Source organism: Papio anubis, chromosome 14, assembly GCF_008728515.1.
Source record: "Papio anubis isolate 15944 chromosome 14, Panubis1.0, whole genome shotgun sequence".
In the NCBI taxonomy this organism is placed as follows: Eukaryota; Metazoa; Chordata; class Mammalia; order Primates; family Cercopithecidae; genus Papio; species Papio anubis.
In genome coordinates this window covers 102,384,333-102,410,032 of record NC_044989.1, presented here as the reverse complement: position 1 = coordinate 102,410,032, position 25,700 = coordinate 102,384,333, and the positions used below count along the sequence as shown (strand labels likewise).

Below are 25,700 nucleotides of genomic sequence, written 5' to 3'. Positions count from 1 at the left end.
TCAGGTTTGGCACATACATTTTATTTTACTTTCACATTGACACATTCAGGAAACCATTCTGAGAAAAGGTAGAGGCCGCCTTGAAGCAAAGCCTGACTCCCTCCTCTACCCCGGGCTCGGCAGCACCATGCAGGCTCAGGCTGGCACTCACCCCAGGAAACTGTCCCGGGTCACAGCGACCCTGGCTGTGGATGGTATCTGAGATGGTCGCTGTGGCTTGCCCTGCACCAGGGCCTACCTCGCTGCCAGGAAGTCACGCTGCTGGAGGCTACCTGGGCCATGGGTTTTATTGCTGGTGAACTTGGTTACCCACCTTCCAGTCACATGGTCCAGGATGGTGGCATGATGAGAAATGGCTCTGGCGGTGCCCATTTTGCTGAGATGAAAGGAATCGAAATATGTAAACGACACTGAATCCTGTGATGCTGGCATGTGGCCCCTGCTAGTCTTCAGCTCCAAGGTGGGAGCTCCCTGGAGGAGACAGGTGGAGATGGACCCCCACACACCACACCACCCTCTGGCCATCGCTGACCACGGGAACAAAACAGTCACAGAAAGAATGCTTTGCCTCCACAGTCGTAGCAGCACCCAGATGAAGGCCAGAGGTGCCGTTTTATTCCTCAGATCTGATGCTGCAAAAGCCTCTGTGGTTTCAGCAGTCCCCTTGCTTCTCTGTCCCTCCTCAGAGTGCTGGGTGCTGTTCCTGCAACCAACCAGTGACCCAGTGACGGGTGAGGCCACCCCAACTAGCCAGGAGAACCTCAGGGACATCCCCTTCCTTGACACCTGAGGGAAATGGCTCCTAACAACGCTGTGTGATGCGTCCTCCCTGCTGGGCTGTCAAACTGCAAATCTTAAGTCTTCTCTCCCCTGTGAGGTAAGCAAAGGCCAGCGACATCCTAATGACAATGGCAGGGGTGGGGGCAGGGTCCTCAGAGCATCTTACATCCGAACTAAGCTGTAACAGTCGGGGCCCTGAGTCATATGTCGAGGCAACTCACAGCCCTGTGGGAGACCCCAGGCATCCTAAAAGGAGGGGTGTGGTGGAGAAAGGGTCATTTCTGGGCTCCGACCTCCACCTGGTTAGCCCCAGGTCTAACAAAGATATTTGAATTCATAGGTCCTATGCATTAGTTTAGCAAAAAGTCTGGTTTCTGGTACCCAAAGAGCTTAAAGTCCCCTTCGAAACGTGCATACAGGCGTCGGATGTCTCGTTTGCTGATGCCCAGGAAATAGTGCTCCACCTTCGTTCTGTTATACACCGTGATGCCCGGAGGGATGGTCGGGTATGACACCAGGTGGTCAATGCCAGCCTCTTTTAAGATGTAGGGGGCATCGTCCTCCAGGGTCTCGTGGTGTCCAATCACACTGTACATTATCTCACAGGGCGCACAGAGCTCCACATACGTCACCCAGTGAATGATGTGGTCCCCAAACTGAAGGTCTAGCCATCTGTGGTTCGGATCGCCCAGGTAGCGCACGAAATCTTCAAACTGGATCCCCCGGGTCTCCGTCCGGTTCCTCCTGTATTTTCTGATGATGCCAGGGGCAATCTCATGCCTGTACCAAGGCTCAAACCGGGGATTGTGAACAAATTTATCCTTAAATGCAGAAATAAGTCTTTCGAAGGGATCTCTTACAATAAAAAACTTGAAGTATGTTTTCAATCTAAGGAAAAAAATGAACAAGAGGTTAACTTGACACCCCAGGAGGTCACAGCCGAGGGGGCGGGAGAGGGAGGAGTGAGCGGAGCGCAGCACTGTGCATGGGACCCTCACCTGCCGAGGCTGCCGTGAACGCATTCCACATGTCTCTTACTTAATCTACTCCAAGATCCTGTGGATTAATCCTGTTATTACCCCACTTGGCAGGTGAGGAAACGGAGGCTTGGAAAACCTTACCTGTCCAAGGCCACAGCACTCATCGTAGGCAGTCACTGTAAAGACATCTATTTAATCTACATTCTGTTTTACTTGAATGATTCAAAATCATTGATTCAATGATTCAAGAATGTTTACAAATGTTGTTCCTGGGCAGAAAATCCTAAGGGCAGGAACTATGAGTGAGTCAGGAATAGATGAGGCCAGGGAAAGTTACTTTAAGGGCATATTTTAAAAAATTCAATTCCAATTGCCAGGGGAAGGGGGGCAAGAGAAAATGGAGAGTCAGGCTTCACACTCCAGTGGGCAGAAGCGGGTCTGGGTGAGCTGCCAGCAGGCGGCAGCAGAGCAGGGCCCTGGGGAGGAGGGCCGGCAGCAGTGACGATGACAACAGTGACACCACAGAACACGGCATGCTTACGACGGGCCAGAAACTGCTCTCTGTGCTTTGCACGTCTTCACTCACTGAGTCTCACAAAAGCCCCACGAGTGCTCAAGGCGACAGCAGGACAGTCCGCACCAGGAGCATCTCTGGTAAGGGTTGTAAGGGTGGACGGGCGCCATGCAAGGCAGGTGGCTGCAGACCCAGGAGGCAAAATCCAGCTGGTGACCTGATGTGAGCTGCTGCTTCTGTATCCTCACTCCTTTTCAGCTTTGCTGTCCCAGGCCACCTGAGAGCTACTGCATGAGAACTTTCTCACTTATTAGCTAAGGATGCCATCTTTTTTTTTTTTTTTTTTTTTTTTTTTGAGACGGTCTTGCTCTGTCACCCAGGCTAGAGTGAAGTGGCCAGATCTCGGCTCACTGCAACCTTTGCCTCCAAAGTTTAAGCAATTCTCCTGTCTTAGCCTCCCAAGTAGCTGGGACTACATGTGTGTGCCACCATGGCTTTTTTTTTTTTTTTTTTAAAGTAGAGACGGGGTTTCTGTCAGTCACACTCGTCTTGAATTCCTGACTTCAAATGATCCGCCCACCTTGGCCTCCCAAAGTGCTGGTATTACAGGCGTGAGCCACTGTGCCCAGCCTGGACTCCATCCCTGCCGCGATCAGGGGTTCTGTCTCTCTACCCTGCCCATGCTGGCTGTAGCCCACACAACCACTCCGGGGGCAGCTCCCACGGCACTGGGCACAATGCCTCCGGGAGAATCAAATACTCAGTGAGGTCTCTGCAATCCAAATCCCTTTCTTGTAAAGAAAAGATCATATTCAGCAAGCAATCTATAAAACTTTACCAAAGGAGAACAAAGTTGTCTGCTCATTTCTATCAATAAAATTATGTAACCTTCATGTCAATGGACTGTGTGAAGGTGAGGCTGGAAATTCTCAGAAGGAACTGAGAGTTGAGAGGAGCTGAATGGGGGGTGAAGTTAGCTGCCTCTCACTGACGCAAACCGACAGCCCTCTGTGGTCCTCCAATCAACCTGGCAAGTACAGAACTGAGCCTGGGGTTTTTCCCAAATTTCTTCCCAGGTTTACAAAAACTCCCCTCTCCCTTTTGAGGAAGCTGCTCTCACCGCTTCTGAATTTCTGCATCACTGAAGGAAGAGAGCCGAGGAAGGCCGTTCTTCTCGTGGTCGTGCACCACGTTTTCGGGGATCTCCTCAATGGAAGGAAAGGCTCCTGGGAAGTAAACAGAAGGGAAGGCGGGTTGGCTGCTCCAGTGCGCCCCTTAGAGAAGGGCATGTCCTTACCTCGGGCCCCATGTTCCCCACGTGTGCATGACACGCCCACCCCCAATATCCAAGTTTAGGTCTTTGAGTTTCAACTGCTTCTGCCAGCAGGATGAGAGAGTGAAGAAAAGCTTCTGGTGAATCCATAAGCCAACTAGAGGAAACTGACGCTTTCAGAGAGGAGGGGGAGGGAGCAGGAGTGGAAATGCTGGCAGTGCCTACCCCTGGCAACGGACCTAACTGGGCTAAATCTGCCATTAGAGGAAGATCGCTGCATGCAAACAGAATTCCTAACACCAGCAACACTTACTCTACTCTGAGACTGGGGGAAAATGCCGGAGAAGCAGGACTTTGGAACGTCGTGCTAACAGATGCCGGCGGCAGCTTCACAGCCCTATCCCATAGACAGGCTAAGCTCTCCAAGCACCACATGCCGCCCGGCCCACAGTGGCGCTCAGGTACCCCCGGAGCATCCCAGGCTGGCAAGGAGCAAGGACCTTTTGATGCTGGAAAAATCTGACTAAGCTATGGGATACATTTGAGACAGGAGTCAAAAGAGGACAAGGCGTGTCGAGTAGGCAGGGCCGTGCCAACAGCCAGGGTCTGTCATCAGGGACCAGTGTGGGTCCAGGCTGCTGAATGGAACTTGGGCAGGGTCATCCTCGGCCTGGGGGCCGAGCAGGTTTTTCACTCTTTTCTCAATGCAGACAAATGGAAATAAACGTCAGTATGCTGAGGTTTTCTCCAAGCCTCTGCAAACCTTAACATCCATCTCTGTGTTAATCCTGTAGGGTTAAGATTGGAGACCTGGCAGGGAAGACTCTCCCTTGGCCATCTGAGCAGTGGACACAGTCTTGTCTGTTTTATTCATTCCTCCCCCGAGTGTTTAAAGCCTAGTCCAGAACTCTGCAGTATGTGCTATGGATGGTTGCAAATTAGGCGTGGGGAGCCCTGCTCTCAAGGGCACAATGGCAGAACCAGCTCTGTGGGTCCATACATGGACCCATTCACATACCTGTCCCCATCTAGGTACACCAGTGGTCACCGAAGACAGCCACAAGGACCACCCGCTTCTGTATTACATGACACAGCAAGCCCACTCCGATTTCTATACTGCCCTTGTAAGTGGGTGTTTACTTCTTAAAGTATGCTGCTTCACACTGTGGTGGCTGATTTGTGAGTCTTTTGTATAGTTCTTGTTTTCAATTTGATTTGCAGCCTCCTTCTGCTTCTGAAAACCCAGCATGCTATCCAATGACTGCAGAAGCACATTAACTATATGTGACAACCGGAAGACGAGATGCCACCATGCTTTCTCCCAGCCAACCCGTGTGAAGGCCAAACAGCGGCCAGGAGTGACCACGGACTCTGTGAGCAGCATCAGGAGTGGCAAGCAGGACATGGAGCCCCAGGACCACCCACCCATGGTGCCCCAAAATCTGATTCCTGATCCAGGAATCCCACTGCTGCTGACAGGAACTAACTTCTGTCTGAAGCTAAATTTCATAAGCAGAGCCCATAATTATGAGGATAGGTTTAGACTAATTGGAATTAAAATAAATAAACATCTCTTTTTAAAAAGAGTAGTGAGTAATCAAAACTGCCGTGTATGAGGTCACTTTGTGATGATCTAATCTGTTCCCTAGCAAACATCAGGTTTCCTGAAGCAAGCTGACTCAATCCTCTGAACGCAGATGCTTAGTGTGAAATGGGGCACAATTTCTTCCTGCTCACTGACAAAGAACGCTTGGTCTGCAGGTAAAGAGGCCCCAGGCCCCGGGCCAGGCCTCCCCTCCCAGGATCTATGGTGTGAGCCCTTCTCATTGCAGAGAGGGTAATCGTGAGGCTACCTGGCGGCTCAGCGAGTGTGGGGCTCTGGGGACGTGGGACACAGTGGGTGACCATAACCATCAGCGCAGGGAACCTGAAGAGACAAAGGAGGGGGGCCTGGGGGTGGGCGAGCCACCAAAAGCGAGGATCCGCTGTGACAGGTGAGGAGAGCCGGACTGTGGCTGTGCCCCTTTGAAAAGAATCGGTGTCTAAATGAGCCCCCCTAACTTTTAAGGCACAACACTAACAGGAAACCACAAAAGCAGGCCTGACTGGAAGGCCACCAGCCCTTTCAGGAGAAACCAGCCCCTGTGTGACTCCTCCCGGCCGTCCTCCCCAGCCTCCTCAGCCACGACCGCCGAGACCCCTCCCAGAGGGACACTCCGCGAACCCACACACACCGTTCAGAACAATCAGTACTTTCTTCCACTGGGTGTTCCCCACTTTGGGAGTCTGGCAGAAAAGAATCCTGTGCTTGTCACAGACAAATATTCGGTCCAGGACAAACTTGGAGACGGGAGTGTGCGAGAGATTCTTCAGGGCGTCATCCCTGCAGACGTTTCTGATGAGTTCCAGGCGCTCCATGTAGACCAGGGGTTGAACGAGCCGGCTGTCTGGAAGCTCCTTCCCAGTTGGCTGCAGGTGACACGGAGCAGAAGAGGCCCAGGGACCATTAAAAGAGGCAGGACCGGGTCAAGCAGAGCTGCTCCTGCTGGCCTATCCCCTCCTTTCCATCTGGGGCCCTCTTTTCTTCCCTTCCTTGCCTTTCTACAGAGTGACACCCACTACCCCCAGCCCCCTCCCGAGGCCTTCCTCAGAGCCTCTCCACCAGCCCGATCGGCAGGCTGGGCAAGGAAAATGAATGCAAGCTTGGTTCCTCGGACGTCTTTGAAGAGAAGTTTGACTTTAAAAAACAAAATAAGGCCGGGCACAGTGGCTCATGTCTGTAATCCCAGCACTTTGGGAGGCCAAGGTGGGCAGATCCCAAGGTCAGGAGTTCAAGACCAGCCTGGCCAACATACTGAAACCCCATCTCTACTAAAAATACAAAAATTAGCTGGGTGTGGTGGTGCATGCCTGTAATCCCAGCTACCTGGGAGGCTCAAGCAGGAGAATCACCTGAACCTGCGAGGTGGAGGTTACAGCGAGCCTGAGATCGCACCACTGCACTCCAGTGTGGGCATCAGAGCAAGACTCCGTCTTGGGGGAAAAAAAAAAAAAGAAAATTAAAAACCAAAGTAAGAGGTTTGGAATCCTCTGGCTAGGGGGAAAGAAAATGAAAAAGCTCAAATTCTACATGCTGGTCCTTTCTTTTCAGGGCTGTTTTAGAACCTAAGAGAATACCTGTAACGTGAGAGGCCTCGTGTGTGCGTGGGTTGGAGGGGGCACAGGGAGATGTACCAGTACACACAGAAGTTGCTCAGAGGCCCCCTGTCCTCGGTGAGTTGAAGTCCCCTTGCTGCTCACACCTCCTTGTTCCCCGGGGGTATCCCGAGGGCACTCCTGAATAGCAGGGCTGCTTCCGCCACCACCACTCCATCCGCCTCCTCTAGCTGTGGCCCTGTTTCTCAGCATTTTGAAGGCTTCTGCTGCTACATCTATCATCTCTTAAAGCTACACAGAACTTCCCAAGATTTCAAAGCAGGCAATCCTTCCAAATAATTGTATTGAATGGACCCAAATGTCCTTGTTATATCTTTTAAAATGCGCTAGGCTTGCCAGGAAATCCATTTATAGGGTAGTTTTAACAACCTGTCCTCCCAGGGGACAATGTCAGTTAGAAAATGGGAAGGATGTAAGCCTTCTAGAACACACTAGAATGCAGACGCTGGAACTATCAGGATGACAGAGGGCGCCCCTCAATGCCCCCTACCCAGCTCTTCCTTTGTGGATCTACTGTAACCAAACTCCCTTACACTCATGACCTCTGGCCAGGATGCTTCCTCCCTCGTGTGTTTAAGTGAATTTCCTGGGACTCCCTGGTGGTGGGAAGGGCGTCCTGGGGGCTCCTGACTGCCTGCTTTCCGAGATGAAGACACTGGAAGCGAGAGGCCCCTTTGCAGAGTGGCCTCCGTTCCTCCCCACAGGGCATCAGCGGCTGCCCGGGGCCCTCTGCCCGCCACAGAAAATCAGGAGCCACGCCAGGCACTCTCCTTGCTCTTAGAAGAACGGGTCTCATTTAACCTCACTTCCTCATCCATCCCGCCTCTTGCTCACTTATCCCAAAAAAGCCTCTGTCTTCTCCCTCTGTTCCAAACCTAACCCCGATCATGGATGGCACTCAAGAGCAGCGCGTCAGGGGAGAGCACGTCCCAGCAAGTTCCCTTTAGAAAATGGAGAAAACTCTGCACTTTTAAATATTGCTTTCCTTTGAACAACAAGAAAAAAGATATTAGATATTGCTTTTCTTTGAGCAAAACATTAAAGACAAAGACAAAAATTCTTCTCTTAAGGGACGAGGTCTCGTTCTGTCACCCAGGCTGGAGTGCAGTGGCACAATCATGGCTCACTATAGCCTCCAACTCCTGGGCTCAAGTGATTCTCCCACCTCAGCCTCCCAAGTAGCTGGGGTTATAGACACACACCACCATAACCACCTAATTTTTGTATTTTCTGTAGAGATGAGGGCTTAGTATATTGCCCAGGCTGGTCTCGAACTCCTGGGCTCAATCGATTCTCCTGCCTTAGCCTCCCAAAGTGCTGGGATTACAGGCGTCATAAGCCACCATGCCCAGCTAAAGAAAAAAGATTTCCTGTTCAATTGTGTCTACGAATGAGCACTGTTTTCTTTTTTCCTTTTGGAAATACACAAAACCAATTTAAAGATAGATATTATTTTCTATTTTCCATTCAAACATTTGGCTACATCATGCACAAAATAAAGTTTTTTTTTTTTTTTTTGAGACCAAGTTTTGCTCTTGTTGCCCAAGCGGGAGTGCAATGGCACGATCTCAGCTCACTGCAACCTCCACTTCCTGGGTTCAAGTGATTCTCCTACCTCAGCCTCCCAAGTAGCTGGGATTACAGGCGCATGGCACCACACCTGGCTAATTTTTTGTATTTTTAGTAGAAATGGGGTTTCACCATGTTAGCCAGGCTGGTCTCGAACCCCTGACCTCAGGTGATCTGCCCGCCTCGGCCCCCCAAAGTGCTGGGATCACAGGAGTGAGCCACTGCGCCCGGCCAAAAAAAACTTTTAAAGGCAAGCTATGGAACCTGATCACGTTGATAAATCCCCTTCCTTGTGAGAAGACACATGTTGAGTTTTGGTGTCACCCAAGGACATGTGGCCTCAGCGGACATTACTCCTGACATCCCCCACTTCCCTCCCCTCCCATCTGAGTCTCATGAGAATGAATGCAGCAGGGGGTAAGAGAAGGGCACAGAGGAAACTGAGTTCAAAGCCCAGGATCACAACTGGCTGTCCAGGGGATACTGACCCAGTGAGCACAGTTCCTTAAGCCTTATGTTTCCCAAATGCAAACTGAGAATAAAAATATACCTCAGAGGGCGGCTCAGAAGACCAATGAAATTGAAACCCAGTAAAGTACACTGCAAACTGTAAAGCACATTCAGGCGCAGTCTTTTTATTTGCAACGACTCCTGCAGGCTGGCAATCTCTCCGGGAGCACCCTCCACCCGGAGAGAGGGAGAGGGAGCACCAAGATGACCGCCCTCTTCCTCACAGGATGTGGCATCCTCGAGGGAACCTTGTTGTGACACTTTGCCGAAGGCTTACCCTGCATTTGTTTTCACCCATGTAACTGATTTCCTTTTAAATCCATCCTATTAAAGTCACTCTCCTATTTTCCACAGGATTTTCTGGTCTTGTTTCTGTAGCCCATCCAAATTATTTTCTTACCCTGGGATGCCTCAACCTAAAAGCAACACCTAGGCTGTCCCAGAGTTCTGTAGACTTGACTTCCATTCCCTCAATGTCGTACGAGAAGTAACCTCCAGCAGCACTCTACTCTGACTGGTGTGTGTGTTCTATGTTTACTGAGTTCTAATTTATCGTCCTTACACTGTGAACCATGGCTAGGAGCTGTCCCCATCTCTATGGCTTGATTCTGGGCTTAAAAATATTTTCAGGGCTTGCTGTACCCATTTCATCCCTTCTGGCACAATTGCAACTTTGACCCTCTAGCTCCAGAATGGGGGTTAGGAAGTGAGAGGCCTTCCAGAGTGCACCCCTCATCCCAGCTAGGGAATGATTAGGAATTTAGGTACACAAGAAGCCTGCAGAGAAAGACGCAGAGCCAGAATGTCAAGCCAGGCAAGGTCTAGGTGGAAGTCAGCAGGCCTGAGCTCCGCCAGGAACTCCATGGGACTGTGGAGGATCTGCCTTTTTCCTAGGCTCAGTTCTCTCATCCACAGAATTTGGAGGCTGAATTAGTTGCTCTACTGTCCAGGGCCCCCTTTTGCTCTAAAATCCCATGACTTGGTGAGACGTCTTCTCCCACTCCTGGTTTCCTCCTGACCCTGCCCAATACTCTCGGCTACCCGGGCGAGGCTCATGTTCACCTGGTCAGGAATGCCACCCAACCAACAGTGACGGAGCAGCCCTGATGCACCGAGCTCTGTGAGGAGCACAAAAATAGACCTGGCCTCTGCCTCCCCCAAATGGAAATTAACACAGTGAACTAAACATGGAGAAGTAACACAGGAAAAGGCTCTAACGCAGACGTGATGACAAGCGGAACCGGCCACAGGGGAAGGCCAGCTCCCCGTGCCGTGTTCGAGGGGACAAGGACCACGGCCTGGCTGTGCCCACCTTCAGTTCCTCAGGAATGTGCTTCTCTTCTGGCAACTTCCTCACTTCCGGCATGGTTGTCAGGAGCAGAAACTCCTGTCTGGCACCGTACACTGGAAGACAGAGAAGTTGAATGTCTTCTCTAAAAGGAAAAGGCGCACAGGTGGATGGCACAGAACAGAGGCCCCAGAAATAGAAGCTCTCAAAGACGCTGGAATGCCTTTGACAAAGCCACAAAAGCCATTCGGCGGAGGAGGGCGGTCTGTTCAACAAATGGTGCTGGAGCACCTGGACATGCACACATGGAACAAACCTCGATCCAAACCTCACCCCTTATTCAACAGTGAACTCAGAGTGGATCACAGACCTGAATGTGAAACATGAAACCAACCATCTTTTTAAAAAAACAACCAAGGAGAAAATCTGCACTGTGAAAGCCCATTTGAAGAGGAGGAAAAGACAAGCTCCAGACAGGGAAAAAATATTTACGAACTACTTATCTGACCAAGGACTCCTATCTAAAATATATAAAGAACCCTCAAAACTCAACAATTAAAAAAGCAACCAATCCAATTAGAAAACAGGTACGACACACCCAGACATCCCACTGGGGAGTATCCACAGACGGCAAATAAACACACGCAAAGATGGTCAAGGCTGCAGAGACCTTCACATCACAGGCTCCGCCCTCCAGAGGCTCAGAACGGATGAGGTCAACCAGGAGAGAGGAAAAGCCAGCGCCTACACACACAAACCAGGTCCACAAGGGCGTCATTTTGAGTCTCGCCATATGATTCCATCACATTCCCTTCACTGAGGGGGATTTATATTCCTACGAGAAAATCTAGTTACAACACCTGATCCTAGTTCAATACGATACTGAAATTTGCTAACTGAGGATAAATCATTGCCACAAATATCACTGGCTCCACTGCTGAGCTGAACAGAAACTGTAACACTAAAAAAAGTGTTGCTTTAAACAGCAACTCAAGACAGCCATGCTCTTCCTAGGGGCTCCAGTGGCAGGAGAAACCGGGAAAGGCAGGTAGGTGAGAAGAACACGCACACCACTGACCGGGGTTCTGAGGCCGGCCCTGTCCCAGAGGACAGGGCAGCCCGGGAGCACTGAGGCCAAGGCTTCTCCACGCACTTTCCAGGAAATGGAACTCCCCGCTGAGGACACTGCTGCGTCTGTTATTTCCTCGTCGTGACACTTCACAATGGGCTTCCGGTTCATAACCAAAAACACCGTGAACGTGTGTGAAATAAACTCCAACACGTGAAAAACCCTTTATGGCCACAAGTTTACAAACCCTTTGGGTTTGGGTTTGGGTTACACAACCCTTTGGGTTTCCTGTGCTGCCCAAGATCCAGGCTCCGGGGCACACTCTCTAAACACAGTGCTGGAAGGGCGGGCTCCAGGGGAGAGGCCTACACCACCCCAGCCCAGGGCCTCTCTGACGCCTGTAGGGCAGGCTCTAAGTGTAAATGCTCTTGATGCTTCAGCCCAGCGTCGTTGTGCACTGGCAAGATGCTGCGTGTCAGCTCGCATCCTGCATCCAGAACTCGGCCGGCGGACATCCACCTTCAGGATCCTAACCAGGTATTTTGGGACAATTAGGTAACATCCCACGTGAGTGAAGCAGGCTGGGTAGTGCCGTGGCGGCCACCCCGCAACTGGAGTGAGCCCACGACAGAGGATTCTCGCTGAGTTCACTGGACGCTGTGCGGCCAACAGCATCCTCAGCACCAGCACCCCCTGCCTCGGGGTCTGGGGCAGCTCTCCCATCTCAGTGACCCAGCACCCACACGCCACAACACCAGATCTCACAGGGCAGGGGAAACGCCCCCTTCCACTCGCCTTCAGGCAGCCGGCTGGAAGGATCTCATGGGCAGGATTAAGGACCGCTGGCTGCGGTGCCCCTCTCCAGGTATAAAATCCGAAAGCCCTTCATCTTTCTTCATAGGTTTTATCTTCTAACACTCCCTACCACTCCTTTTCTCCTCTTCACAAAACCCTGCTCCACGCCTACACTTGCTTTTTTTTTCTAACTGGGCCCACCCCTGCTTACCTTCCAGGATCAGTGTCTACACTGAAAACATTCAGCACGAAACTCGATACATCAAAGGAGAATGAGACCTCATCTACCAGACGCCGCTGGGAAGCACGGCATTCTTTAGAGGCCATTCTGCCAGGTAACAGTAACACACAAAGGCACATGTCTTATTTAACTATTACCGATAGAAGTCTCACTAAAATGTATCACATCTACTCCTACTTTTTTAAGCAAAATAAACCATAAACAATTTAACCTCATGACCTGGCTTTTGAGTGCCTTCCACACCAGGAGGCGACATTTAGGAGCATCCCGAGTAACACCTATTTCTTATTCTCAGAGCTCTGCTTCTCTTCCGTGCTCCAGCTAGGCTCTCAACTTGTGCTTCTCAACTGGCCGCACCCCTGGGGTTCTCCTCCACTGGGTCTCACGCACAGCAGGTTTGTAAAATCCCACTGGTGACTCTGAAGTGCTGCGGGGATGAGAACCACAGCGCCAGGGCTTCAGGAGGGATCTCTCAGTGGCATGTCACTGGGCTGAAGCTGCCACGGAAAATGTCCAAACTGTCACACTGAGATCATCGTCTCACATTCCAGCAACCTTCCAAGCATCGACCCTTGCTCTGCTGACGGAACCCCGAGTCCTGGGTGTGAGCTGTCATGCTCCGTGACACCTGCCCAGATACTTGTAGGTGTAATACCACCTCCCGAGGCTGTGCACACCTCACAGGTTTCTCTCGAGGGCTCCTGGGGGATGAGGTGGGACATGCAATGACAGCCAATCAGGGCCCAACAACTGTCACGGGGAGAACCACCATGCGGGCTAATTTCAGGGTGTCCCTCTTTTCCCTGCAGACCTCCCTTCTGACCTCGCTGTCCCTCTGCAGACAGGGTGGGGCAGAGAGAGGATGGGGCAGGAGGTGTAGGACATCGGGCAGCCCTTGACACAGCCAGGGACGTGCCTGGGAGCTCTGTGGGGTGGAGCAGGGGCCGTTCCCCACAGTCACACAGACAACACAGGTCAGTGCAGCCTCCAGGAAAGACTGCTGGCACGGAGGCATCCCTAGCTGCCCCTTCCCAAGGCCACTATCGGCAGGAGGACACACAAAGCGCAGTGCAGAGTAAAGATGCTGTGCTCACCTACGTTCCCCAGTATCTCCCCATCAGCCTGAAGGAATGGGCCAATCCACGGCGTGAATGAGGATTTCAATGACTACATGTGTCTGGCCTCCTCGTGTTCGCCTGCTTGGCCACTGAATGAAGTGGCCTTGGGGCTGGAAAGCACCTCACACACCTCTTTGGACATATCCAGCACTCCACAGACCACAGAGCGCCTCACCCTGCTCAGGGCAATCACGGGCGGTGCCGGAGCAGGCAGGGTGTCCATGTGGCGGGAGAAACATTGTGATGCAGACAAGCCGATGACAAGAGCACGAAGTAGAATCAGCAATTCTGAGACCCAGTTTGGCGCTCTTTATCCGTCCTCATCTGAATACCTATGTTCAGTAGAGCTAAAAAAGCCTCCAAGACAACCTGAAGACATACATTTAAATGACCCCCCTCCACTGCACGGAGGGTGACCTTCACACATGTGGCCATGCCGAGCAGTTGAGGCTGCACCTCTCATGATGACAAGAGGCAGAGAGAATTTCTAACTGCGAGCCTGAGAGGCACCCGGCTGCAAGGCATATGGCCACTGCGCTGCTGGGAGGAGGCCCTGCTCCTTGCTCCTCAGGCACCACCCAGGCCTCAGCCACAGAGAGCACCTTCCTTCCTCCAGAGGAGATGCTTGAAAAGACCCTCCAGCCCCTCCCTCTCACCTCCCCTCGCACCTCTGTAACATAAAGGAATGGAGGCCATGACCTCCAAGGTCCCCGCTGGCATGAGAGTCCTCTGACTCTGTGACAGACGTCATCTGTGCATGTACCTAGGAACAGTGTTGCAGCAAGGTCTGAATTAGCCAAAATTCATTCCGCCACGAGGCATACCTACCATCTGGGTCTTTAAAGGTCAACGTGATGAACTTGCTAGCCACCATGAACATGAAGATCACCCAAAAGCACGCGGCCAGCAGCAGCCACTGGTGGTGCATGTTGTCACACTGCAGCCATTCACTGACTCTTCCTGGAAAACACAAGCGAGACGCCCCTGCTGCTTACAAATACATCAAGTCAACAAAGAGGAGTGAAGACGGCAGGTGATTTCCGTCAGTAAGTGTCAGCACAAATATTTCCGTTTTTTCCCACTGCTACAATAAGGTAGCTTCACTTGGCATTTAACTTAACATTCCACATTGAATTAATGATATAAATGATGGATTCAATAATAAAATCAAATTTAGAACACCCTAATGGAGAGACAGGATAAAGAGAGAAGACCACCTCTGTGTGTTTTTGGAACACAGAATAAGACTCCTTTGCACATTTGCTCCCTGACTCCTGTTGGGCCCAGGCTAAGGTCCCAGTGAGCTCCCACGACGGCCTGGAAGCAGGTGGCAGGAAGAGGCCTGCCAAGGACTAGGCCGTAGCTGAGGGTCGTTCACAGTGGGCAGAAGCCATGCTGGGGCAATTATGAGCTGGCTGTGTTTAAAATTCTGACTGGTTGACAAGATGTAGCCACACCTAGAGAAGCTCTAAAAAAGCAAACGAACGAACACTGATGCTTCTCGCCTCTGCCCACTCGCCAGCAACGGACTGGGTAGAACACTGAGGTGGGTGTTTTTCATGCTATCACAGCCAGGGAGCAACACGGGGCATGTCGGTCCTCACATGGCACAGAAGCCACACTCTGCTGCAGGAGGCACATAAAGAACTGGGAAGTCACTGTCAGTTCTTGGCAGGTGACACAAGAAAGTGTGTTTCATTTCACCTTTAACGCAGTGCTTCTTCAAGCCAAAGCTCTCCACGTACAGATATGACCCTGGGCTGAGCTGGCTTCCACCAACGGACTGAGGCCATCCATCACTTCTGCCTGGCAGGGAGAAGCGGTCCCCTCAACACGGTGCTGACGGCAAGTAATTTCAGAGAGAGCTTCCCAACCCTGCGTGGCTCAGAGCTCCAGGAAGACCCAGGTAACTCACTCTCCTCCTGGTCTCAACATTTACATCCTAGAATTTCACTGGAACCAGGCATCTGGAATGCAAATACGTTCTGTGACACACCCACCACGTGTTTATCCGGCCACACCTGAATACAGCCTGCAGTGGGGAGCTCACCACCTGCCAAGCTGCCTGGGTTTTCTCCGAATGGCTCATGAGCCACGCTCAGGTGCCCGTGTATAAGGCTTCGTGTGTCTCCTGGGGTCACCAATAGGGTTGCCTGATTAGACAAATAAAAATACAGGACACCCCCCACAAGTTAAGATTAAATTTCAGATAAACAACATAAAATTTTAGTGTAAGTATAACCTAAATATTGCATGAGACACACTTATACCCCCCCGCTCCCAAACCAGTATTTTTTGTGCCCAGATATTAGGCCCAGCATCCTTCCAGGGTTCCCCAAGTCGGGTTGAACAAATAAAAACACAGGATACCCAGTTAGGTTTAATTTCAGGGTTTTTTCTAGTATAAAGTCCTAAATATTGCATATACTTATACTAAAAAAAAAAAAAAAAAAAAAAAAAAACCTATGTGTTGTTTTCTGAACTTCGGATTTAACCGAGCATACTGTAGTTTATCAGCAACACCACCCAGCAGGGGACATGCCAAATTCCTTGGAAGCCAGCTGTCCTGTCTCCTGTCTCCATCCCATAATCCCCTCCTCCTTCCACCACTCTTTGTCAGAGGCGGTGAGGCACAAAGTGAAGAGCCCCAGACTTGGTTCAAATCCCTGCTCACACGTGTGAGCTCTGTGACTCCGTAAGTCACTCAACCTCTCTAAGCCTCAACGTCCCATCTCTAATAGAAGGCCCTCCTCCTCCCAGAGTGGCCATGAGGATTAAATGAGACAATGAAGACAAAAAACCAGCACCCACCTGGCCTGGTGCAGACCCCCAGTAAAAATTGACCAATCCCTTGGCACTCTTCATGATTTTCCTGCTTAATCTACAACCTTCTCAGTGTGGTTGCCAGAAATTAATGCCACAGTATGGTCTGCCCCAGGGAGACAGAAAAAACAAAACATACTTTTATTCCAGCAACTTCCCTTCTAGAAACTGAGGCTTAGACCGTGACCAGAGGATGCAGGGCCCAGCAGTACCGAGTCCACTGAGCTCATCCCTGTAAGACAGTGCACTCAGGGGGATCCATCCTCATCGGTCACAGTGAGAGCACCCCCCTGAAAAATGCCAGCTGCAGACTGTTTCTAACCGGGCAGCAGAGGCACCAGAGTGGGTTCGGGAGGGAGTAAAAAGAACAGGATGTACCAAGCAGGTTGCATGCAATTCTGAACAGAGAGGTCCTGGCTCTGAGTATCCTGGGACTTACAACCCACCCTCTCCTAGGCTCAGGGCTATGAAAGAGGGAAGAGTGATAAGAGGCACTGCCTCCGTCCTGCACATGATGCCTGACTGCAGAGCACGTGGTGGGAGGACCCGGGAACTGCGCACTCCACTGCCTGCCCTGCTCATTGCCTCCGGGCTTCCAACCCCCAAGCACCCTTGCCCTGCCTTGGGGCAGCACTTGGGAGGTTTTTATAGTTTAAGAATCAAATCTTTCCAATGGGAACTAGTCTTCTGAGGGGATCTAATACGATTTCGCCCACTGAGCTCATATCTGCAGGTAAAGCGGGAAGATGATGAAGCCTCACCTGGAAACGAAGAGCCCCTCTGCTGCTCTCCAGGAAGCCGGCTGGCCTAGGGATAGGACTTCGCCACCTACGCGAGCTGAAAACGGAGAGGCGCGCTATCCTGAAGCCATGTTTGCCTTCCTAAGTATTGGATTTTCATTTAAAGTCAGGAGCTCTTAGCTTCTTTCACCCGGGCTGGGGGTCAGGGACTGGTCTGCACTCACCCTCTCCCTAGCTAGGTGGCTGTGGGTGTGTCACCGAAGAGCTCTTCGGGCTCCCATTTTTCATCCACGAGAATAAACAGCCACCTGCATACGCATTAGTCAGGAGACCTTCTCAACAATCATGCAACTTACAACGTACCATCCAATGTGTTCCTTCAGATGGGTATTTCATTTTCAAAAAATCCATTTTTAACTTGACTTCTGCAAACTCTTACCAAACTAAGATATACAGAGAGTCTCCCCTTCCCTGGCCACTCCATTAGGACAGGAGAAGGGTGGACTGCAGGGTTCCCACCTCCTTCCCCTGCTTATTCCCTGCTTCTTGTCCCCGGGATGGTGCCAGGACATGTGGAGACTCCAGTGGGGGCTGTGGATTTGCAAAGCTTCAGGAGCAAAACCCTAGCCCTGCCAAAGCCACTCTCTTGAGAAGCGCATTACACCCCAGACCCCTATCAGCATTTCAAGCACATCTGCCTGCCAGCATTCCCATATCGGGCTGTAGGGCCCCTTGCAGGCCACAGAGCCTGTGGGCAGTCACTGTGGAGTCCAGGAGGGAGCTCTTTGAGGAGCCGCTCTCAGTCACTGGGCTTCTTGTACACTCGGGGTGAGCAGGGCCTGCTCCCTTTCCCGTGGGCAGCAAAGGAAGAGTCAGCTCTGCCTCATCACCACCCAGGTGGCACCCCCAGCACTGCTCTGCGCCGCCTGACCTTGCTCCACTTCCCCCACTGCACCTAGCACAGCCCACATGCTCTCGCTGTGTGCCATTTGCTCTCCTTGCAAAACGTGGGCTCATGTTGGTCCGGACAGCAGTGCCTGGCATACCACGAGCCAACGATCACTATTTGCTAAATGACTGTGTCAACTGAGCAACTTGCTAGAATTCAGGAACGTGGAAAGGTACTTCAGGAGGCAGCCTGCCCAACCCTCTCCCTGAGGGTCTCCGGGCTTTTCCAAGAATGAGGCCCCCTTTCAACCTCAAAATATTTCTCCAGTCTCCACAGAGCAGTTCCATGTTTAATATCCGTTAACCGAGACTAGAAAACAACCAAATGCTATGAGGACTTCAGTATTACTTGGAAAGAAAATGATCTAAGCCACAGCATGTATATGCATTCAAATACACTTACTACTTAAAACACATTGGTTGGGGGGGTTAGGAAATCATGCCAAAGTCCAAAAACGTTTTCATTTTAAATAAAACTCTATGCTGAAAGGCAAGCCAATGACATAGATCCATATCTAAAGTGTCAAGATATACCAGTAAACAAAAAAGACAAGTTGCAGGATGGAATGTGTGATCCCACTTGTTAAAAAAAATTACGTGGCCGGGCGCAGGGGCTCAAGCCTGTAATCCCAGCACTTGGGGAGGCCGAGACGAGCGGATCACGAGGTCAGGAGATCGAGACCATCCTGGCTAACACAATGAAACCCCGTCTCTACTAAAAAAATACAAAAAACTAGCCCGGCGAGGTGGCAGGCGCCTGTAGTCCCAGCTACTCAGGAGGCTGAGGCAGGAGAATGGTGTAAGCCCGGGAGGCGGAGCTTGCAGTGAGCTGAGATCTGGCCACTGCACTCCAGCCTGGGTGACAGACCAAGACTCCGTCTCAAGAAAAAAAAAAAAAAAAATCACGTATGTGTGAGATACGATTACACACATATACAAACATACATACATATATGTAATACATAGAATAAAATCATGAGAGGACAGTAAGAGGTCTTTTTGTACTTTATACAATTCATACTTAAAATATTTGTAATAAGTTTTTTTTTTGTTTTTTGTTTTTTGTTTTGAGGCCGGGTGTCTCTCTGTTGCCCCGGCTGGGGTGCAGTGGGGCGATCTTGGCTCACTGCATCCTCCACATCCTGGGTTCAAGCGATTCTCCTGCCTCAGCCTCCTGAGTGGCTGTGATTACAGTCATGCCACGCTCGGCAAATTTTTGTATTTTCAGTAGAGATGGGGTTTCACCATGTTGGCCAGGCTGGTCTTGAACTCCTGACTTCAAGTGATGCACCGCCTTGGTCTCTCAAAGCGCTGGGATTATAGGTGTGAGCCACTGCACCCGGACTAGTTAAAAATTTAGAAAACTGGGACTTGTTCTACAAGTCACATCCCACATGAGCCAATCAGAACCAGTAAGACTACAGCCCGGTCCTCTCTCAAAATACCTCAGGTCCAGTATCTCTACAGTTTACAAAATCCAGTGCTCAAACATGAACAGGTATGTACGTGCATACAAGTTTAAGGACGAAATAGCCTAAAACTAATGACTTCAAGCCATTATTCATTATCCAGTATCCAGTTTATTCATTCATCCAGTAAAACAGCTGCCAAGGATATGACCCTGAGTCCCTAACCAAACACACACACAGGTCTTGTCCTTATGGAGCCTGTCGTCTAACAGGCCCACACGAAGGAAAGAATCTATCTGAGGAGTGGTACTTGATGGTGTGAGAGGCACATGGTGCTGTGGGGAGAAAATACAAGGGTATGTGCCTTGGGCAGAGTGGTTGGGGCCAGCACAGTCACCTAAGGTGAAGGGCAGGGTTCCAGGCCAAGGGAAGGGGCCTCTGAGTAACTAAAAGCAGGCCCATGTGGCTGGAGTTCCGGGCACAGGCTGAGGCAGATGCAGGCCAGACAACATGGGGCCTTCCAGAGCTATTACGGTGTTTTCCTTGCAAGCAATGGGAGCCCCTGAAGAGAGTTTTACCTGAAAAGAGGGGTGGTGATGTCATGATCTGATTTAAATTTTGAAACAATTTCTTCGGCAGCACAATGAAAGGTGCAAAAAGCAAATGTCCACTCAGCAACGGCCCGGTCTCAAGGTCATTTCCATTCATGGAGGAGGGAGAATTCTAATGGGACATGAGCAACCCCGGCTGGGTGCTCCACATCCCATCATCTCTGGCTGTGGCTCTGGAAGCCAGCGGATGAGCTAGGAGGATCCACATTATCTGACGTGGTGGGTTTTGATCAATCCTAAAGAGCGGTGTGTCCAGCTAAGCGTGGTGTCATTTGCTTCGGGATGATGTGCCTTCCGAATCTCGACATCTGAAGGTGTCTGGCTTTATGTCTGGGGTGGTGGATCACAGCCCTGGCTGGACACCTGGGAAACTTTCAAGAAACACAGTGACACCCCGCGCCCCGAGAATACCCCAGCCAAGACAACACAGATCTCTGGAGGCAGTACCTACGCATTCTTTTAAAGCTCTGTTCGTGACTCTAATGAGCAGCTGGGGCTGAGAATTGCTGGTCCAGGACCTCAGCCCTTCTTAAATTTTAATGCCGACATGAATGCCCCTGGGGATCTTGTTAAAATGCAGACTCTAGGCATTCTGGCATAAATGCCATTCTCCCACCACCTCCTTCCATCTTAAGAAGGAAAATTGGCAGCAAAAAAAGCGTCTAGTCAACGAGAGTCTATTGATGCTCTGAATTACAAACGTTCCAAATACACAGCTAAAAGAGGTTTAATTAGAATCTAAGACCTTCCACCACTGCCTTCATCTTACTCTCCTTTCCAGCCCTCCCATCTATGGGTAACTAGACTCTGTAGAATTAGGCTTTGTCTGACTTTGGAAAACAACACAAAACTCTGTCCCATTTTTTTTTTTAAAGAGAGGCATTCCAAATTCACTTCACCCCAGCTCCTCTAAGGCCGTCCTATTCTCTGCATTGTTTCTTTGAATAAAGAATTGCATCATGGGGTTTGCCTCCTACCTGGGGATGACACCACCAAGGCTCATTATTTCATCTACAAGGGGCCTGGGGCCTGCCATGAGGAGTCCTTCCTCAGGGCTCTGCCCAGGGCTGCTGCTCTCCCTATAGCCAGGTGACAAATGGCCTTTAAAAAGCCTGGCATTTTCTGTAATTAACTCCCCTTTGTTCAAGGAGCCAAGACAACTCCCAAAGTGCCTCTAGAGCTAATGGTGGGAGCGGAAGCTGAGCCCCTGCACGCCCTCCAGTCATGGTAACTGCGCAGGCCCTGAAGAGAGCCTTTCCTGACCCCTAGAATCTGCATATCCATCTTCAGAGCTTTCCTACTTCCAGTCATTGAATGGGATCTTCACTAGTAAGGATGTCAGGATCTGAAACGCAGCCAGAGGATTTGGTTCCTCAATTCATCCCACAAGGCTGAACTGGCAGCTGAAGAACTTAAGGCCTTATGGAGAAAGCAGGGTCAGGGAAGGAAGAATCCACACCCTCATCTTCCCCTTCCTCACCTTCAATAAAAGAAAAATAGCACACATTGTACATGTTTGTAATTACTAACAATGGAAATGTTACTATTACCATCTCTTGATGCAAATCCTTCCTCCCCTGCATTTCGAAAAGGAAACTTGTAAATTCATTTTGCTCAGCTGCCAATACCACTCCTGCCAGCAGCTTTTCCCCACGTCTGAGTTGTCATGAAGAAGCACAGTGCCTTTCTTACTCTGCTGATGAGTTTGCCTCCCACCTGCCAGGCCCCACTTCTAATATGCGCGTTCACTTAGTAAAGGTTCTGAAAAGTCCCACGGTAAATAAGCCCACTTCACTCTGCTTAACCAGCCTTTTTCCAGACATTCTTTCATTCAGCAGTATTTACCAAAGCCCTCCTCTGAGCTGGGGCTGCGCTAGGCTCTGGGGATACAGCCACACACATTCCCTGGTCTCACAGTGCTTCCTTCTAACAGACATAGACGGGCCATAGACAAATCAAGTGATCCATGTATATGATCAAGCCAGGTGGCAGGTGCAGTGGCTAATAAACAAGGGCATGGGCAGGACATGTTGAGAAAAGGCAGGACAGAGTGTGGGAGCAAGCCACGCAGACCCCGGGGCAAAGACTGTGGTCTGGGTCCCAGAATTCCAAAAGTGGCAAGAAGGCCAGTGTTCCTCACGCAGAGTGGGCAAGCAGGGACGGCGTGGGTCAGATGAGGAGGACCTTGACTGACAACCTCACCTCATACACACACCAGGGATCACATATCCAGGGCTCAACTTTTAAAACACAGCTAGACTCTAAAAGGAACTTCACACACACACACACACACAAAAAAACCCTGGTAATGTACAAGGAGCTGGTAACCCCAGGAGGATGACAGGGGAGATGAGAACTAGACAGACCAGGGCTGCAGAAACGGGGACATTTCACCGTCAACCCTGAGCATGTTCTGAACTACAATGCATCACCCTATCATTAGAATCATTAAATTACAACTTCATAATGCAAAGTGTGGCATATGAGTTTATACTATAAAGTTCTATTGCATGTCACCGAAACTTTCAAATTCACAGTAAAGGTTTCTCTCAATCTGTGTTCAGAAATTTCCTTTGTCTTCTCTGTTGTCATCCTTACAATTTACCGCCTTGGAACAATTAACTACCCTTAGGAGAATGAAAACATATTCTTAACTGTCGAATGAGAAATATACCTGTAGTTAAGACAGGTTTTCATGAACAATAATATACAGTAAACACCTGTATGGGGTTCACTCCGTGCCAGGCACAGGTCTCAGCAGGTACTAACTCACATAATCCCAGACTCAGAGCACGCTCCTATTATTACATTTAAGGAAACGTTTCTAAGCGTACATTTACATACTTCTAATCAAAAGTTTAAAATCTGCACAGGCAAGAAAAAAGGCAGTAACAATACTGAACAGCATGCTCAAATAACTGATGAGCTCACATTCTCCTTCGCGTACCTTCTGCAGCCTGGGGCTCACATTTCCTTGCTGTGTTTCCCCTGAACTGAGGTTCTTGGTTCCTCTTGTCACTGGATAGGAAAATTAAAAAAAAAAAAAAAAAAAAAAAAAGCATCATTAAAAGTTACAAGATCAACTTACTTAATACAACTTGGTTTATACTTAGGAAGGAAATAGTTAACCATTTTGATGATTCAAATATATTTGGCAGAATGGGTCTCTTACAAAGGCAGGCTATATTTGGATTTCTTGGTAAATGAATATTCTAAATGTACCAAAACCACTAGCTGTTTAAAAGACTCTTCCATGTAACTCAGGTTGAAAAATGAAACATTTTTTTGTAGCAAAAATAATCACATCCAATTATGCCCGTTTCACATGTTTGAACTAGGTAAAGGATTCCTATATAAGATGATCAATTCTTCCAATGCAAAATGTTCTCTGGATTTTTGTGCTCCTTACACCTTTAGCACCTGGAAAATTCTAGCCAAATGTCCTATCATAAAAAACCAGAAACAAGCCAAATTCATGGAATTAGAGAGACCACGGATTTAGATGATCTACCAAAAATAAACATACAACTCATTTCACATACAACAAAGCCCAAGCTGACTGGGACACATGCAGCAGGGTCTCTCTCTGCCTCCCTTTACTCTGAGAACTCAATGCTAAAATTAAAAGCAATTTCCTATTACGCCGATTGAAAGATCAAGCTTTATATACAGTCATTCATCACTTAACAATAGGGATACGTTCTGAGAAACGTGTCGGTAGGCGATGTTCTTCTGCAAACATCAGAGTGTTCTTACACAAACCTAGATCGCACAGCTGATCACAAAGCTAGGTTATATGGAATCATCTATTGCTCCCGGGCTACTAACCTGTACTGCTGTTACTGTACTGAATGCTGTAAGCATCTGTAATACAATGGTAAGTATTTGTGTATCTAAAATTGGAAAAGGTAGAGTAATAATAAGGTAGTACAGTCTTATGGGACCACTGTTGTATATGTAGACCATCATTGTCAGAAACAACATGTACGGCATTTGATGGTCCTCACATCCACGTTATCCAGACGTGTATGAAAAGAAAATGAACTCCTGGGTTTCTGCAGTCTCTAAGGTCCTGCAATCACCTCTCCCCCCTGTTTCCATTCCTGGCTCTCTCCCACCTTTTTATTGTATGAACTCCTCAAACACTGAAAAATGATCCGAAGATAACTGCAAGTTGCCTGTGATGTTTACAAATTCTTTCCTTTCTTTGTTCAGTTTTGCAAACACCCCAATTTTCATTTCAGCGAAGGAAAGAATTTTCCGCTCAGGTATTTCTTTGAGATTCTATTCTTCAGGGTCAAGAGCAATTCTGAATTCTGAATTCCAATTCTGAGCCAAGATGGACTAAGCTCTAATTATAACGGGGAGGGAAGGGGAAAGACCACTTCTCCCTTTGTGTCTTTCCTTTTTAACCCAGTCACTGAAAAGAGTGAAGGAGGAGGTGGTTGGTGATCAGAGAGCCAGAGCTAAACTGAGCTGCCTAATTTTAACAGCGTCTGAGACATGTCTCACTCTGGCACTTCAAGCAATGCAATAACCCAACTCCTCATGGCCCAAAGCCCCAGACTCCGGTTTTCAGACCAAAAAAAAAAAAAAAAAACCTTTATGACAGTCCTGCCGCTGAGCTAACCAGAACCTGGCCGCACTGCTTTCCATTCACTGCCCAACCCTTTCCTGCCTTGCAGACTTGGAAAGCAAAAATGACAGTTTTTGGAAAACCTGGTTCACCTTCCCAGCCAGAAGTGCAGAACTGCATGCCTCAACCTCCAACTTGGGACAGGCCTCCTGACAGCGAAGATCAGAGGCTCTGGGCACCCCGAGGCCCGTCAGGCCGGGAACGTGCATCCCCACCCCTGCCTCCCCTCGCACTGAGGCTGCACATGCTCCTTCTTCCCCGCCCTCCTCAGCATGCTCCTTGGACCCGAGCGGAACCCTTTCTTCCTCTCTCCATCGACAATTACAAACGCAAATTCTCGGCCAAGGATGAAAGAAGTAAATCGTAGGCTCGCACAAGTATCAATAATTCCGCGGGTCACAGTATCCCGTACAAGGACGCCTTCTTATTGCATAATTAACGCGAGGAAGGCTCTTCCCGCTACTCCCGCGAACTAGGGAGGTCTTCAAGTCGCCAAAACACACCAGGATGTGGCTCGCCAGGACAAAACCCGCAGGTTCTCCGGTTTTTCCGTGCGCCCCGCGGCGGGGCCAGGGGCCCGGGCGCTGAAACCCACCCGCTTGCGCGTCCCCGGGCTCACCCTACTGGAGCGGCGCTCGTCCGGGTCCTTAGGCTCCTCCCCCGGCCCTGGGGGCGCAGCGCGGGTCGGGCCTCGCCGGGCCTGTGGGCGAAGCGCGCGGGGTCCCGGGAGCGCGGGAGGCCCGCCCCACCCTGCCCCGAGGCCTCTGCGCCGCCACTGGCGGCCTCCGCGCCGCGGCCCGTAGGGTCCCGGGATGTGGCGGCGGCGGCGGCGGAAGGAAGACTCCCAGCGCGCGAGACCGGCTCTGGGGGCCAGGACGCCGCCGCCCCACGCGGCCCCCGCGCGCCTACCCGGCCGTGCGCGCCGCCTGCCCGCGCGCGTACCCGCCACCGTCCCCGGCCGTGCGCGTTCCAGCGGGCCGCGGGGAGTGGGGAGGGGCGCGGCCGCGGAACCCCAGGCCCGGATCCCGAGCCTCCCTTCCTGCCGCTGCAGAAGCGTTCGTTCTGACCGAGACGTGCGGCCGGAACAAGTTCCGCTGGGCCTCCATCCAGAAAACAGGTTTGCTTTATGAGATCAAAAAAAAAAAAAAAAAGAAATCCCAAACTTGGAAAAAGGCAAAAA

General features: G+C 50.3%; 1 protein-coding gene across 9 annotated transcripts; it reads right to left on the bottom strand.

The window, feature by feature from the left end:
• On the bottom strand, positions 1–25,459 carry CHST10 (carbohydrate sulfotransferase 10). 9 transcript variants are annotated; one of them, XM_021925112.2, is made up of 9 exons: positions 25,140–25,172; positions 22,832–22,902; positions 15,058–15,320; positions 14,182–14,313; positions 10,155–10,246; positions 6,500–6,580; positions 5,782–6,016; positions 3,395–3,500; positions 1–1,668 (listed from the first exon to the last, which is right to left on the bottom strand). In XM_021925112.2, exons 4-9 carry the CDS (start codon positions 14,279–14,281, stop codon positions 1,131–1,133), a joined length of 1,152 nt encoding a protein of 383 aa, XP_021780804.2. In that variant the 5' UTR covers positions 14,282–14,313; positions 15,058–15,320; positions 22,832–22,902; positions 25,140–25,172; the 3' UTR covers positions 1–1,130. The 9 variants fall into 9 exon arrangements, with proteins under 9 accessions (XP_021780804.2, XP_021780806.2, XP_021780803.2 ...); XM_021925114.2 differs by lacking the exons at positions 22,832–22,902; positions 25,140–25,172 and adding exons at positions 15,407–15,506; positions 16,165–16,908; XM_021925111.2 differs by lacking the exon at positions 15,058–15,320 and having other exon boundaries at positions 25,140–25,459.
• Positions 25,460–25,700: the final 241 nt, after the last annotated feature.

What these genes read in the sequence shown, in the direction of transcription:
- CHST10 (XM_021925111.2), bottom strand. Translation starts at nt 14,281, where the DNA reads ATGCACCACCAGTGGCTGCTGCTGGCCGCGTGCTTTTGGGTGATCTTC. An exon ending in GACCTTTAAAGACCCAGATG is followed by an intron (nt 10,247 to 14,181) that starts GTAGGTATGCCT and finishes TCTGTCTTCCAG; the next exon opens with TGTACGGTGCCAGACAGGAG. An exon ending in ACATTCCTGAGGAACTGAAG is followed by an intron (nt 6,581 to 10,154) that starts GTGGGCACAGCC and finishes TTTTCCCCCAAG; the next exon opens with ACGGAGTCTTGCTCTGATGC.